At 51.5% G+C, this 16252-nt stretch overlaps 1 protein-coding gene across 4 annotated transcripts in view; it reads right to left on the bottom strand.

The window, feature by feature from the left end:
• Window positions 1-14847, bottom strand: part of NSMF (NMDA receptor synaptonuclear signaling and neuronal migration factor) — a 49735-nt gene extending 34888 nt beyond the window's left edge. For 3 of the 4 annotated variants that reach the window (XM_077189414.1, XM_054646368.2, XM_077189413.1), the window contains exons 1-2: window positions 14572-14846; window positions 5985-6046 (exon numbers count right to left, since the gene is read on the bottom strand). In XM_077189414.1, the coding sequence (XP_077045529.1) occupies window positions 5985-6046; window positions 14572-14678 (169 nt within the window). In that variant the 5' untranslated portion in view covers window positions 14679-14846. Of the gene's footprint in view, window positions 1-5984; window positions 6047-14571 lie in introns of all 4 variants that reach the window. The other variant, XM_054646369.2, reaches the window with a different exon arrangement.
• Between the last annotated feature and the right edge of the window lie 1405 nt (window positions 14848-16252).

Here is a 16252-nt window from a genome sequence, read left to right as displayed (position 1 = left end):
AAATGGAAGATACAATAAAAAAAAAGTCACAGTGGCATTTCAGGCATGCAGTAGCTTCAAAGCCAAATGAGTAGATGGAATCACAGAATAGCTGGGGCTGGAAGGGATCTCTGAAGATCACCCAGGCCAAGTCCCTGCCAAGGCAGGGTCACCTGGAACAGGTGACACAGGAACATGTCCAGGTGGGTTTGGAATGTCTCCAGAGAGGGAGACTCCACACCCTCCCCAGGCACCTGATCCAGGGCTCTTTTCCCCTCCTCATGTTGGGGTGGAACTTGTTGTGTTTTAGTTTATGGCCATTGCTCCCTGTCCTGTCACTGGCACCACTGAGCAGAGTCTGGCACCATCCTCTGACAGCCCTTGGGGATATTTATGTGCACTGATCAGATCCCCTCTGCTCCAGACTAACCAGACCCAGCTCCTGCAGTCTCTCCTCAGATGAGAGATGCTCCAGACCCCTCATCACCTTTGGTCCTCTCCAGCAGCTCCTTGTGTTACTTGAGCTGTGCACAAGGACCTGCACAGGGAACAGGCAAAGGCTGCTTCTGGAAGTGAGCTGCTCTGAAAAACCAGAAGGTCACATAGCTATGACAAAATGGTTCCAATTAGTTCCCCCTGCTCAAATGGGCTTCAAAAACAAAGAAACTCAAGATAGCATTGACCTGGCATCTCATAGGTGAGTAACCTTTTAGTCTGGCCTGTAACATTAATGTGAATAGATGAAATTGCTACTGTGAGACACGACCCAAAGGAGCAAGTGGCAGCTCCATCACCGGCCCAGCATCTCCATGGTAACACCCTGACCTACGTCTTTGTTCCCTCTGTAAGCCAACAACAGATTCCACAGCAAGTTCCAGGATACACCCACACCATCCTTGCACTGGCTGATGCTAGAAGAGACCTGAAGCCCTCAGAGATGGCATTTCACATCCTTGCTTTGTCCTGAGCTCAGGCCACCTACAGCTCCCTCCAGAGCACGGGCTCTTCCCAAAAAGGCCACCACCACCTCATCAGCACAGGGACGGACTGAGAGCAGAGCCAGCAGCACTGCTGGGTCTGTCCTGGGGACAGGACAAACATCCTCTAGAGAAAAAAACCAACCTGGTGCTCACTCTGAACCAGGCTGGGCTGGCAGCTCCATAGTGTAAACCCAGGAGATGGAATGTCCCTCTCAGAGCACTGCACAGCTGCAGCTTTACCTGCTGGTGGCACAGGAAGCTCAGCTCACAGGTTACTCAGCTTGAAGCACCTATGAAGCCTCACCTGGGGTCTCTCTAACTCCATGCCACTTTCTGGCAGCATCAGGCAGCTCCTCTGTGCCTGGCTGCTCCCTCCACACACACTCACAGCCAAAGCCCAGGCTCCAAACACAAGTGATTGATGCAGTGGTGGCTCCACATCCAGCACAGGCACAAACATGGTTTTGCTCCTGCCACCCCTCCCCACTGCCACTTGGCTTGGGGATGCTTTGCTCCTTACACACTCACATTGATGACTGAAAAATCATGCATCATGCAAAAAACAAAGGGAAGACACAAAGATTACTTTTTTTGAGCTTAAAAAGAAGTTTTTCCAGTTTCAGGTAACTGCCTCCTTTGGTTTGTCCTGCTGGTCCAGTAACCATGCTGGTTTAGCAGGAGCCATGGAGAATTTGGCTCACAGCTCCTGCCCAAGACCCCTCACCCCTGCAGCACCAAGGACACTTTATATTGGATCTCACCCTTTCCCACACAGCTTGCCCAGAGCAGCTGGTCACAACAGGCAGCCCAGTGCTGCATCCTCCAGCCCCCCACTCCAGCAGCAGCAGCTGCCCTCCCAATAACCCCACTGAGCAAAACAGACTAAAACAGTAACAAGAAAAACCTCCCACAGCTCCCTCCCGATCCTTGTGTCTGAATCCCAGCTCACACAGATCCCTGCTTCCCCAGACAGCAGGGAATTTCTCAAAGGCTCTGCTTGCTGTCCTTCTCAATGTCACTGCCCCATGCCCTGGTACCTTTTCTTCTCACAGTTCCAGAACATGGAGATAAAATCTAATGTGCATTATCTCAGTGTGGGGCCTCTGACACCTAAGCTGGAGAATGTCCAAAATTCCATGAGCTCTGTAAGACTGAGTGATTACTTATTCCATGCTTTATTCTCTGCAGCCTTTTTACACTTCCCTTTCACATTTTAATCCCTTTCTGTATCTTTCTTCTAAGTCTGTCCCAAGGGACCCACTTCTACATTAAAAGTAGCAGAAAGCTACAACAGTCAGCAAAGACTCAGGCCACAGCCTTGGAGGCAGAGTGAATGCTGAACGAGACAGAGTGCTCTTCGTGGGAACCCTCCCAGACCTCCAGCCTGCATAAATAAACCAGCAATCAACAGAGGCAGGAAGAGAGCAGGAGATGCATCAGCAGCCTGGCACCAGCTCCCTCAACACATCCATATCCTGTCACCTGCAGCAGAGTCCAACCCTCCCTTTCTCTCTAATTCCTCAAAATATTTTAAAGATCAGGAGAAAAAAATCTGAGTGATCCCAAAGGGACAACCCCCTCCATCCTCTGCATTCATACCCCACCACCAGGCAACTGCCTTGCTCCAAAAGGGAAACAGAGGGAAGAAAATTCTGTATGGCCATCATCCCTGAAAAAACCTCTGAGAAAGAGGAGAGGTAAATGCACCTCTGCATTCACCTGGGGAAAAACTCTTCCAGGATAAGACTCTCTTCCAGGAGAATTGCATAGGAATAGTCACACAACATTGCTGAGCCATGAAGTTCTCAGGCCTCACATGAGCAAGAATCAGAAGCTGTAACCAACAAATGCTCCCCCTCACCTTTCTTCCCCCCAGGTACACCCTGCAACACCTGCAAGCCTCTGTACCTGTGCAGCTCCATACCCTGCCCCAGCAAAGCAAACAGAGCATGCACACTGCACTTTAACTGAAAACAGAAGGAAAACACAGCCTTGCACATAACTCAGCCCTTGGACGAGGCAGCTGGCCTGTCCTGCTGATCTACAACCCCTCTGCAGCTCTTCATTACCACTCCCCAACCTCTCCAAGACATTCTGCCACACACAAACACACAAGCTCTCCAGAGGAGCCACCACAAATACAAGTTATGACTGAAGGAGCAGCTCTTTGATCAGCTGTGGAATGTGAAGTTATGAGGGATGCAACAGCCATTGTATCTTTTCCTTTCCTTGGAGTCAAGGGACTAAAAAGATAAAAAAATGCAAACTGAAATGGACAATCCTCAGAGAAGAAAGTGCAGCAGAAGTGGAGCAGGTTGGGGCAGTGTCTGCATCTCTCATGGATCTCCTGGGGCTGCCTGGGCTGTCAGAGCTTCACCCCTCTGCTGAGGAGCTGAACCAGCACATAAAGCAGCAAAGAACTGACATCCCAAAGATTCACACCCGCCTCATTTTCTGCATGAGGACTGCCCTGCACAGGGGGAGAGAAGGGTTCTAGCTCCTGGGTCCAGAAAAGGAGGATCCTGCCCTTTTCTCCTCCAGTTATGCCTTCATTGTCCCACTGATGGCTCTGCCACCTTCCTGCTCCTCAAAATCCACACCTCTTTTCCCTCACTGCATTCATCAGTGACTTTAAACATTTCTTAAACCATTTTTTTCTGGACTGAACCAAGGCTTGCCTCCTTCCAGTCATATTTAGGCCAGAGCTTTCATTCCAGCTCAGTTTGCTGGCAGTGCAGGCAGCACCTGGGTGCACATCTGGGGTTTTGACAGCAGAAACAGGCCTGTCCCACCAGGTACAGCACCCAGGTGAAAGCTCAGAGCTGACAGACACACACAGGCACTGAGGGTTTGATTCTTTGGAGCACTGTGCTTTCAGGACCTAAGGCACCAAGCCATGCAAGTGGGAATTCAACAGCACAGCATGCAGGTGCTCTCCCTGCTCACACTGCCTCTGCTGCTCTCTGAGGAGCTGGAGCCCATTCAGGTCCCTCTGGATCTGTGCTATGCCTTCACCTTCTGCAGCAGAGCCCTTCCTTTGCTTCCCTGCAGGCACTGGGGGCAGCTCACACTGCAGCTCCAGCACCCTGCCCAGCCAAAGGTGAAGCCTCCAGAACTTGAACAAGTGATGCTGAGATGGAATTTCTGCAGGAAGGAAAGATGTGACTTCCCTGTCATCAGGCTGCTGGGATGAACTAAAAGGAGCCAAATTTTCTACTTGCAGTGTTTTTTATTGGATAGCAACCTTCCTACTGGGGTTATTTATAAAGAAGTGTTACAGACTGTGTTAAGTTATACATTGCAGAATTTCAGAAGATGACTTAAAAATGACGATTCTTTTTTTCCCTCCCCTCTTCCTCAGAATTTAGAGTAATTTCTAGGGAATTTTATTCCTTTCCAAGTGAATACTTAAGGATCCCATAAGTATTGTGGCATTTCCAAATGTGTTTCTCACTGCTTCATTCTTGCCTGTGGCAACTAAATTCTCCTGGATTCAAAAACAATCTCAAGGCTGATACACCAAGGGGCAGTGGGTGAAAGGCTTCCCTGGAGAGCTTATGGATGTCACAAGCAGAGACAGGGCTGAAATGCTGCTCTGGGGAGCCTGGCTGTGACACATGAGCCAGGAGTCACATCAGCTCCATTCCCATGCTCTCCTCACCCACGATCAGAGAATCCAGGAGCACCCCAAGGATGAGTTAAACAGCAGCTTTTGAAGTGCACATCAGAGAGGCTCCCACTCCCTGGATCTGACCAGGGCTGCCCAGGCCTCAGGCACCTGAACAGATCTGCAATTTCCTCTTCTCTCCATTAGAGATTCTCTGCCTGGCCCCAACACGACCCCACAGGTACTACAAGGGCACTACAAAACAAGCAGGAGCCAACACTTCTTCCTGCTGGAAACTGGGGTGAGGGGCTGCAAAAAGGACTGGCAGAGACTCCAGGAGACAGAAGCAGCTGCAGAAATGGCCACGATGGAAGGAACAAAGAAAAAGGGAATTTGCACCAAACCCCAGCCCTTCCCTTCCTACCTCCACATGCTGTTCTTAGACCAAATATTATAAGTAAAGTGTCCCTGGAGATCTTCACGAAAAGAATCCAAGACAACCTCGGTACATTGTCTTAGAGCCTTTCCATTCCCAACATTAGCACCATTCAGCCAAGGACAATGTGAAGGTCATTAGAACAGATCCCAGAGAAAAGGAAAGGACTCAGCTGGCAGCCAAAGACTGTGTGACTGCTCTTAGAGCAAGAGGCATCTCCTGGACAGGCTTAAACACACACAGCTTACCTAAAATGATAACATCACTCTACATTACATTCTATTTAATAACTTTATCCCCTGCACAGCAGCTCAACAGCACTGAACAATTTGCTGCTTTTCACACAGACTTTCTGTGGATTACACAGGACTTTCTGTAGGTTTTGCAAAGAATTAACTGCCTGCAGAAAAGACACAGTCCTGTTAGAGGTCAGGTGAGTTTATCCTGCACTCTCCTGCCCATCAAGCAGAACTCATGATAAGCTGATGGGGACAATATCTACATGGAAAATAGTGACACATTAGCTAGCACATGTAGTGCCCTCGTCTAGGCAAATCTCAGTTTACCCCTGTTGAAGCAAACCCCTGGAATAAATCCAGACGTCCCCTTTGCCAGCAAGGATTTACACCAGTGAACAGAATATAACTCACCTGTTTTTAAACCCCAGTGAAAGCAAGACCTGGGAGTCACAAACCAGTGCAGAAGCCTTGTGCAGTGCAGTCACTTCCCAGCTGCAACTTCTCCTAAGCTGCAGGGGTGAATTTATGACAGGGCACTTGTCCCCTAACTGAACTCACCCCCAAGGCCCACCCAAGCCTTGGGTCACCAAACTGCCTTTTCTCCTTGGGGGCAACTCCTCCTGCCTCTCTGCTGCTGAGATCTCACTGTTCATGACAGATAAATAAATGTACTTTCATTCTAAAGCTATTAACCATAGCTGCAGGCACACATAGGCATAACCAAGGCACATCAGTTCTCTTACCTGAACCATTTCTGCCTTCAGGATGGTTTTGTGAAAGGTATTCTCCAAAAGCCCTCGCCGCTCTGTGTCCCAGCATCAGGAGGCAGCCAAGGAGAGAAAGAAAGAGTTTTGAGATGCTTAAAGCCAAGGAAAGAAGGAACAGTTCAATACCAAGACACTGCTGTGCCCCTGCAGCTGCCATTCCCTCAGCCTCAGGTGACACCCATGGAAATTCACTGCCAGAGCAGAGAGGCTTCCTCACTATACACCAGGATTCCAGTGGTTGGTTCATCAGTTTGGTTTGCTTCATCAGTGTTTCCCTGGCCAAACTGGGAAACAGAGCTGGACTAGAAATCCAGGACTAGTTTAGGCCTTAGCTTCTCTGTTATAAAAATGAAAGAACAGAATTGAAATGCACCTGCATGAAGTCTGTGATGCACACAGGAACTGGCTCACTGTCTCCAGCCCCCCTGAGTTAAGCCCCTCCTGGCAGCCCAGGAAGGAGCCATATCCACCCCAGAGCCAACCACCACTCCAAGCTCCTGCAGGTCCTGAAAGCTCCCAGCTGGGAGCCACCACAGCTCAGATGGATGCTAATGCCCATTTTACCTACCTGAACCCTAAATTCTCAAGCCCCAGCTATGTCAGTATTTGCATTACTGGACAAGCTTATTTGAGAGTCACCCACAACCTCCCACAAAAGCAGTTCCTGCTTCTCTGATGGATTCCAGTCCTGTGGATGACTGAGATTTTACTGGTATATATTAAGAATCAAGCAAGCAGGGCAAGCTCAACCCTTATCACACATCCAGGCCCACGTAAGAGAGCAAACCTATGAATATTCCAACCAGGGAAGAGCTTTCTGCATGCAACTCACACAGGAAAGGAATCCTTGGTCAAGGCATGGAATACAGTAACCTCCAGACTCCAACTGCCAGGGCATTTGTAATGTCCTGGTGCTGTGATTGCTCTCCTGTATCTAACAGACCTGTGACTCAAGAGAGCCAATACTAGAGCCAGGTTTTCCCCAGGCATTCATTTTCCCCAGGTTTGTAGAACAATCTCTCCAAGGTCTGTAGCTGAGCTGCCACTGGGCAGCCCAGGGTGGAGACTGGCAAAGAGGGAGGTGAAACAGCCACCACCTCCTTGGCAAGCCAAGCCAAGCCAAGCCAAGCCAAGCCAAGCCAAGCCAAGCCAAGCCAAGCCAAGAAACCCAGAGCTGAGCACCCTCAGCCCTCAAGCACATCAGCATCTCCTGGGGAAGGACAAGATTTGCAGCAACAGAGAAGACTCCCCACCCCAAGGCATCACATCCACTGTCCTCCTCCTTCAGGGGTGCTCAGCCGCAGAACATCCTCTCCAGCTCAAGCTGCTGCAAAAGGCTCATAATGGCCATTAAACATCTAAATGGGAAATGGCTTTGACCTCCAAAACCACCTTCTGCTTTGCATATCCCAGCTTGTGTAGGCAGGACCTTCCCCACTGCTTTTATGCACCCCCTCCCAGAGGAGAAAAGGTTAACAAGGCTCCAGTGCACTTCCCAGAGTGACTGGAGGGAGTGGGAAGTCCATTTGTCTTCCACAGCCAGCAACACAGGATCAATATGAACAATGAAGAAAGAGTAATTTAATCTCTCTGGGACTAAATTTCAGCACAGTCAAATGCAAAATGCTTTGGAGCAGCACAGCTGGAGCTGTGCAGGAAGAAAGGTTTAAGCTTCTGTATCTTTTCATACTAACAGATAATGCTAGGTTTTCCCTGGTTTTGGATTCTTACATGTCCAGCTCCAGGCTGTACCTTTAAACACTGGCTTGGGGTGGCAGCTGCCCAAACTGTCCCCCTCAGTGCCTAACACCCCCAGAGGTGGTCACAAGGAGGCTCTGTCACACGGGGAGCTCTACAACCAGCCCACAATCCCCACTGTGAAAGGCAAAGGGGTGACCATCATGGTTCACCCACCCAGCAGGACAAGCACCTCATGGATGTTCCTGGCACCCTCAACCTTTCTGCCCAGGCAAAAAGCAAGACTTGAAAGACTTGATCCTGGAACAACACACAAATTCAAAACTGGGAACTGGAGTGTGGCTGCTTCATGGAAGTGGTTGAGTCAAAATCCCTGGAAGTGGGGATGTGGCACTTGGGGACATGGTTTAGTGATGGATGTGGCAGGTTTTGGTTTGCAGTTGGACTCATTGACCTTGGAGGTCTTTTCTAACCTTAACAGTTCTATGACTTTAACATTAGGCTATTCAGCTGCAAGAAAATTCCTGAGCTCCTGTAGTCCATCTCAGAGCTGGTTAAAGCTCAGCCAAAGCTGTGGCTGATCCTGCACACCACCAGCAACAGCATGGCTTTAATAAGATGGCTGAGCATGAGATTCTGAGATCACTTCCACCAAAATTTCTGGGACTCCAAGGCTTCCCATGGAAATGTCTGTCTTTGTGAGGAATCACCAACACCATTCACAAATGGGCAAGCACTTAGGCCATTGGGAAAAACTTTGAGGCTTCTCTTTTGCATCGGCAGTCATTCCATGTAGAAAAAATAATAGCAAGCAAGTTCTCAGGTAAATTATCAGTGAGAGAACATGGTGATTTACACAAAAAATGCTGAAATATGATGATAAATCTCTAACTAGATCAAAAGCTCCATGAGTTCCAAATTCATCAGTCACTGTCTCCATTCATCTCTTTGCCAGTGCCCGAAGCTGTTTTGTCTGTCTGAAAATCTGAACCAAGGTTTCACCTTTAACTTGCAAACCATGGGCTCAAAAAACCAGTACAAAGCATTTCCTAAGCCCAAAACTGATAACTAGCTACGACAGAGCCAGAGAAGCACTGCTGCCCTCCAGCCCAGCGTATTCCATGGTGCAAACAGTGTCACTCAGTAAGAGCTCCAGCTGGAAGGTGCCGCAGTGTCTCTGACCTCACTCTCGTTTCCCTACACAGAGGAGGGAGGAGGGTACAAGCCCAGGTGCCAGAGCTCCTAGAGAACAGGTCACACCCAGAGATCAGGCCATACCCAGAGCTCTGGTGCAGGTCTGGGTAGAAGCTTTGGAGGGCTGGGCATTGCTCAAAAGCATTGCTCCCTGCCCAGGCTGAGCCTGCAGCTCTGTCCTGGCCGTTCCACCCCAAGGCTCCCAGAGCCTTCAAGCCAACCCAGGAGCAAACAAATACAGACACGTGGGCACAGCTCCCCAGCCCTGGTGAACACAGCACAGCGTGCAGCAGGGGGTTTCCAGCCAATTACACCCGAAACTTGCCACTAATTATTGTGCCTATTATCTCAGCAGTTCCCTTCTGCACTCCTGCTTCCCCAGTGCCCTCGGCTCCTCCTTGGCCGTGCCTCAGCGATCTCCCGCAGATGCCTGCACGTGCCCTTTGCCAAGGGGACTCTGATGGCCACACTCGCTCCTAATGGCCACCTGCCCCTTGCCAAGCCTTTTGTGCTCCTCCCCTGCCCTCACAGTCCCCTCAGCTCACCAGCACTCGCCTGCATTGTTACTGTGCCATTGCTCCACTCTCCCTGCTACAGTAAAGCCAGAGCACGATTCAAACAGATGGCAGCTGTTCTATTCATCCCATTCTTTTCTCTCTCTTTTATCTGTTACCACAAGTCACACAATCAGACTTTTCCTCAGCTCAGCTCTGCCTCCACTATCACTGCCAAAGGAGTTCAAGCCCCCTCACACCACTGGACAGCACTGGACATAAACCCCTTCAACTGGGCTCTGAGCAGAGACACCTTGGGATAATGTAAGAGCAAGAGATGGAAAAGAAAGCTTGTTTCACATAAATGAGATGAATACAAGGTGCCTCACAGCTCCATGGGCCGGTGAGCTATAACCCTGAGTGTATGACACTGCAAAAGCTGCATACCAATGAGCAGGTAGCACTGAGAGGTGATCAGCTGATGACAGGACAAGTTTAGCCCTGACTCATCTGTAGAGAGGTTTTCATTCTAGTGGCAGAGCAGACCTGCATGTCACACAGTCAGCACAGCTTGATTTAACAAAAGGACATCAAGCAGGGACCGGGGCTCTAGCACGCTGTGCTGCTGAGCCTAACCAGCACAGACAAGCCTCAGAAAACACCAGCATTTCCTCCAGAATTCCATCAGAAAGGCTCCAGGGAGGGAAGGAGGGACGGGGCAGCACAATACAGGCAGCAAAGGCAGCTGCCCTTCTGGGGCATTTTCCAGTACTCACTGTGCCTCAGATGTCAGAGCTGGGCTCGGGTCTGGAAGAGCACTGTGAGGAGGCACAGACAGTCTAGACAGAGATTTGCTCGAAGGAGCAAAGCTGCCAAATAACAAAGATCTCAATTACAATGTAATAAGCACAGAATGGCCTTCATGTCTCTGAAATAATCACATCAACAGGATAAAAGGGGCCTTGATGCACACGAGCAGCTATGAGAAACAGATGCACATAAATTTATCCACCAAACTGACACTTACAGAGTGAAGAAATGCAGATTGAAACACTCAGAGATACAGGAAAGACCTCAGATAACTCCATTTAGCAGTAAGCTCAGCAAAACCTGGACTATTCAGGAGTATTACATGGAAAAACAAAGAACACCCACCACCTTCTCATGCTCCTTCAGAAGTAATGCCCAGAGAAGTTGCAGCAGGAATCTGTTGTGACAGCATCTGACAGTGCTGCATCTCAGGCATACAGGAGAGAAGAGACCTGCATCATCAGGACCTACATCCTCCTACAGCAGCAATCCTGCTCTTGTCACCAAGCAGAGAAGGGAACACCTCCAGCACAGCCACAGTTAACAGCTCAGTCATTAAAGACTGGTGACACCTACGTTATTTAAGCCTAATAGTAACAATACCCTGACAAAAATTAGTTTTCTAAAATATCTATGTAGAGAAATGGTAGCTGGAAAATTTTAATTTCAAAATTCTCACACTCAATAAGGGGAGATTGGACGTCATCAATGGGTCTTAGAGACTCCACAGTATTGGAGTAATTTATGATCATGAAGTTTGGACAGGGAGAAGAGAGGAAGAGCAGCAGAAGTTAAAAGAAAAAGGCAATCAAAGAGACAGTTCATACCATTCCTCAGATAATTCACAAGCAGAAAAGAAGAATCTAGACTCCATGAAGAACCCCAAGCTAAGCCAAAAATCACTCACGCAGCAAGAAGCCTGGGATAAGGTACATGGTCACTTACCTCTGCATTTCATCAATGAAAAATCCACCCTTTCACTAATGCTGTGTTCAAAGCCACTCTTCATCCCTCTCTAGGCAGGAAGAGAGGGAGTTAGAACAAACTCTTATCTCTCTGTGGGCTATCCTGGACTAGATGCCAAGGTCATGGAATTGGGCAAGACAAACTACACTCTCAATTCAAATATTTCCTGTGCTAATGACTGCGAGAAGAGATGGTTCTGGAACCCCCAGCAAAAGCCTCATGTCTCTTTGCTCTCACTGTCACATTCTCCCAAAGAACAGCTGTAGGCCAGCACAATACAAAGCAGAGCTGCAGGAAAACATCTGCTTTATTGCCTCATTTGGGGTGCCAGTGTTTTCCTGCAGGTGTCAAGGGACCAAGGGCAAGGAAAGCCCATTTCTGAAGGGCTTTGGTTCATCTGCACCCTTGGAAAAGTTCTGAGGAAGCCAAGAAGAAGCACAGGTGAGATAGGCACAGCCCGGGCCCTGGAGAGGCTGCCAGCAGAGGGGCAGCACCAAGGTCACCGCTCAAGGACAACTGCGTCAGCCCTGCCTTCGGCACCGGGGCCCAGGAGCTGCAGGGCAATAAAAGCACACGCAGGGAGGGAACAATCCCTCCTGGCAGGGAGATCTCACATCCAAGCCCTTCACAGGAGATCACAGCAGCAGCACCAAGCACAGCCTTTGCTGGGCGTGCAGGGCGCTGCAACTCCCCCAGGAGAAGACACCACGGAGACCAAAGTCAGCAGCATCGAGGGTGCTCTCCACAGCGCTGGCACACAGCAATTGTGTCCTTAGTTTGTAAAATGCTATTTAAAAGACCCAGCACACAACAAGCTGCATGGACCTTAATTAATGCTCCTGGGACATGAAACTCCCCTGAGTGGCTCTGCAGAGATTTTAATTTAACAATCTAGGGAGCCTGCACCTCCTGCCTGGATCCCATTACTCACACCAGCAAACAAGCCCTGCTCCTTGCTCAGTAGAACAGCCAAGTGTGCACATGCACTCCAGCCACATGTAAGAAATACACACCATGGTCACCTGGACTTGCAGCAGAATTCCAGGAGAGGATTTTTCTCTCTAAAGAGAAGTCATGACAAATATGAACAGGACAGAGCCCAGAAGATGCAGAGAAGCAATCCCAGGATCCCCCAGCTGCCTACACCCACAGGGCACATGACCATTGCAGCAGTGCTACCCACACAGGTGACCCAAGTGCCCAGCCCTTGTGGGGTGGACAGAACAGTCTCTCTGCAGCCTTACCCAGTGTCCTACAGAGTCCTCACTGTAGATAAAGATGCAGGAGATACATGGAGGAGAACCCAGGGCAGAGCAGAGGAGCTGTGTGTGATGTGCTCCAGGAAGCCTTTCAGCAGGTGGGTCATTGCCACTGTAGGAATTCTGAGCATGACAGAGCCCATGGTAGCAGGGACTGAGCCATGCCTGGAGCAGCAGGATGCAGGCATATGGACAGCACCTGTCACCACCAGCACCTTCTCCATGCAAAGGGACTCTGCAGGGAGCCCCTCCGCACCTTCACCGATCTCCTCAAATGATTTCTGGATCAGCAATTTCTAGCACGGGCATCAACAGGGAGACACATAAAAGCACCTGTCCTGTGCCATGGTCTATGTGACCAGACACTCCTCAAGGGCATTATGTCCCCCAGCCCAAACCCACTCATAACTCTTCTGGCCAAACCACCTTACTTCACAGAGACCACAGAGCTCCCACAAACCTGAACCTGCAGCTGTCAGCAGGTATGGAGCAAACCAGAACCCCTGAGGCACCTCCTGGGCTCCACACAGCTGATAGAACCTGAGGAACATCTGCCCACCCTGATGTAGGCTAACAAGTCATTATGCTCAAAACACATTAGTCGCTCCCAAACACCCACACTAGCATTTGAAATCCTACCAATTACTGAGTGTGTTGTTTGTGTGACTGCCTAATCCCACTCCCAGAACCCCACCACAGCACTTATGGTGCTTTACGTGTCCTTTCTGTATACGCACCTGGCTGACATCACCGCAAAGAATCCACCTCCAAACCTCTGAATGCCATGGAAAGCATTCATGTTTTCATTACTGGTTATGGACAGGGTGCAACAAAACGTGGGGAGAAGTTGCAGGCTCTGCCTGGAGAGCTTTCCCTCGAGATACTCCAGAGTTTGAAGAATGGATTTCTTTACAACTCAAACAGATGGCAAGGTACAAGCTTTTAATCCATTCAGTTCAAGCTTTAAGACTTCTCTTTCCTCTGAACACAGCAGAGATGCAGTAATGTTGAGTTACAGAGAGAGGTGACTGAGATCTTTCAGCAACATGGATTGAGTTCTACACATGACTCCAGGTTATTCTAATGCAGTTTTGTCTAACAACACAAAGAAGGTGTTACATAATGCAGCTGAAAAGTTTAATTTCTCCCAATTTTTCCCCAGCAGCAAAGAGCCAGTCTAGCTGAAGCAGAGACAGTGACAGACCTACTCCCTGGCACAGCTGTGCTGAAGGAGCAGCTAAAAAGCTGCGCCAGTGCCCCCAAATAGTCACCGGATGACTGCTGTGACACTTGCACTGCAGCGTGGGAGAAGGGTCCTTTCACCTGGGAAAGGGCACTAAGGCAAAGCTCATCTCTGACAGCTTTTTAAACCTAAGTACCACTAAGCAGCAAATATTTTCTCGGATCTCCCTTGCTCGATACTGAAAAGCACTGGGATCAGGCAGTGAGTGAAATACTACACTGTAGGACAAGCAATATAAAACCAGAACAGGCACAATATAGAACCCAAATCCCTTGACTGGTCCATGTAGTGGCTCGGGACGCTGCGGGGAGGGCAGACGTGGTGGGTGCAGATTTTCAGAGAGCAGTTTTTCCATTCAAAGGAGCGAGACCCCTTGAAGGAGGCTGCTGACTTTGCCCTCGGACACGCGCACGGCATTTCAGCAGAGGAGAAACCACCGGACACACTGACCGCGCTTCCGAATTCCCGACGATTATAAAGATCCATCCCTGACAAATCCACTTCTGACACGCTCTTTGCCGACCCAGCAAATACAGCCCTGCGGGTGCTGTGGCCGGGCCGATGGCGGGGACGCCTCAGGAGACAGTCACCCCTCCAGAGGCTGAGGGTCGGCGGGGTGCAAGGGTGGCACGGCCGCCCGCTGCCACCCGCGAGTGTGCGGCTGCTCTGTGGGCATCGGGGCAGCCAGCGACGGGACCCGCCGGCAGGTGCCACTCCCCAGCCCCGGGACGGACCTGGGGCACAAGCCCTGGGTCGTGCCCGCACCGGTACCTGGGCTCGTCCCGAGGGTCTCGGGACTCCCTCCAGCCCGGCACGACCCCCGAGGCGGCCGGGGGCGAGCAGGGTGCCGGCACCGCGGGGCCCCCCGAGGCACCGCCCGCCGCACCCTGAGCACCCACCTCACTTTGGCCGCCACGGACGACATGGCCTCGTTCCTAAGCGTCTTCCTTTTGGACACGGCTGTGCCCATATTCGCGCGGGGGGTCGCGGCCGGGGGAGCGCTCATCGCCGGGCCCCGCGGCTGCCCATGCCGGGGCGCGCCGCCGCCCCTCGCCGCCGCGCCGCCTCAGAGCCCCGCCATGCCGGCCCCCGGCCCGCGGCCCCGGCCCGCGCTGCGCTCCGCCGCGGCCGCTGCCGCCCCATTGACTGCGGCAGGAGGCAGGGAGGGAGGGAGAGAAGGAGGGACGAACCCGCCCCGCCGCCCAGGAAGCGCCGCTATATTTGGCCAGCGGCACCTCCTCCGCCCGCCTGACATCATGGCCGGGGAGGGGGCGCCGGCCCCGCCTCAGGGGCCGCGCGGGGCGGCGGGACCCCCGCATGGGGAGCGTGGGGCTGCAGCGGGAGGAGGGAAAGGCCCAGGGACACCTCAGGGGCTGCGGCTCCTCCCGAGGGGCAGCTCCCATCTCTGCTCTGGGCCAGGGACAGGAGCCAGGGCACGGCTGGGGCTGGGCCAGGGCAGCTCAGGCTGAGCTCAGGGCAAGGTTCTTCCCCCAGAGGGTGCTGGCACTGCCCAGGCTCCCCAGGGAATGGGCACGGCCCCGAGGCTGCCAGAGCTCCAGGAGCCTTTGGGCAGCGCTGCCAGGGATGCCCAGGCTGGGGTTGCTGGGACAGGGGCTGGGCAGGGACAGGGGCTGGGCTGGGGGATCCCTGTGGGTCCCTTCCAGCTCGGGATGCTCTGTGATTCCCTGGTTCTGCATGAGGGGAATATCCAGCCAGCAGCCGTCAGACACGGCTGCAGGAGGAGGCCCGGGGGTATCTCCTTCCAGGCTCCTGTCAGGAAGTGCGACCTGCAAAAAAATCAGTCATTTTCACACAAAACTGCAGCCTGCCTTTGACAGATCGGCTGAAAGATTTCACACACGATTTATTTTCCACACCAGGGCAGCTGCATCCATCTGCTCACGGGGTGGACACGGTCACGAAGGTCAGACTATCGGGTTTTGGACACGACAGCTCTGAAGGATTGACACAAACGCCACTGGCTTTGTCCCCTGAGCAGGTCACTGCTCCCCACTGTTGTCCCAGAGCAGCAGCACAGCCATTGCCAGAGTGACTGGAGACAGCAGAGCCATGAGGGGGAGATGGGTGTTCAGAAACCTCCCTGTGGCCAGTGTCACCTGCCAGAGCAAACACCTGCCTTGAGATCATCGAGTGCCTGAAAACAAACCCAACAGAAGGAGCTGATCGACCAGTCAGCCCAGCCTTAGAGGATTTTCAATTCACACAGTCACAGAACTGCTTGGGTTGGAAGGAACCTTCATAGATCACCTACTCCATCCCATGCCATGGGCAGGGACACCTCCCACTGTCCCAGGCTGCTCCCAGCCCTGTCCAGCCTGGCCTTGGGCACTGCCAGGGATCCAGGGGCAGCCACAGCTGCTCTGGGCACCCTGTGCCAGGGTCTGTTCACCCTCATCATAAAAATTTTCTTCCTATCACACAGTCTAAATCTATTCCTTTGCCTCTTATCCTGGTCCTGATAAAAATTCTCCCACCATCTTCCTTATAATCCTCCTTTCAATATATAAAGGCTGCAAGAAGGTCTCCCCAGAGCCTTCTCCATCTGAACATTCCCAACTC

Source organism: Agelaius phoeniceus, chromosome 21 (genome assembly GCF_051311805.1).
Source record: "Agelaius phoeniceus isolate bAgePho1 chromosome 21, bAgePho1.hap1, whole genome shotgun sequence".
Taxonomy (NCBI): domain Eukaryota; kingdom Metazoa; phylum Chordata; class Aves; order Passeriformes; family Icteridae; genus Agelaius; species Agelaius phoeniceus.
This window is presented reverse-complemented; position numbering and strand designations above follow the sequence as displayed.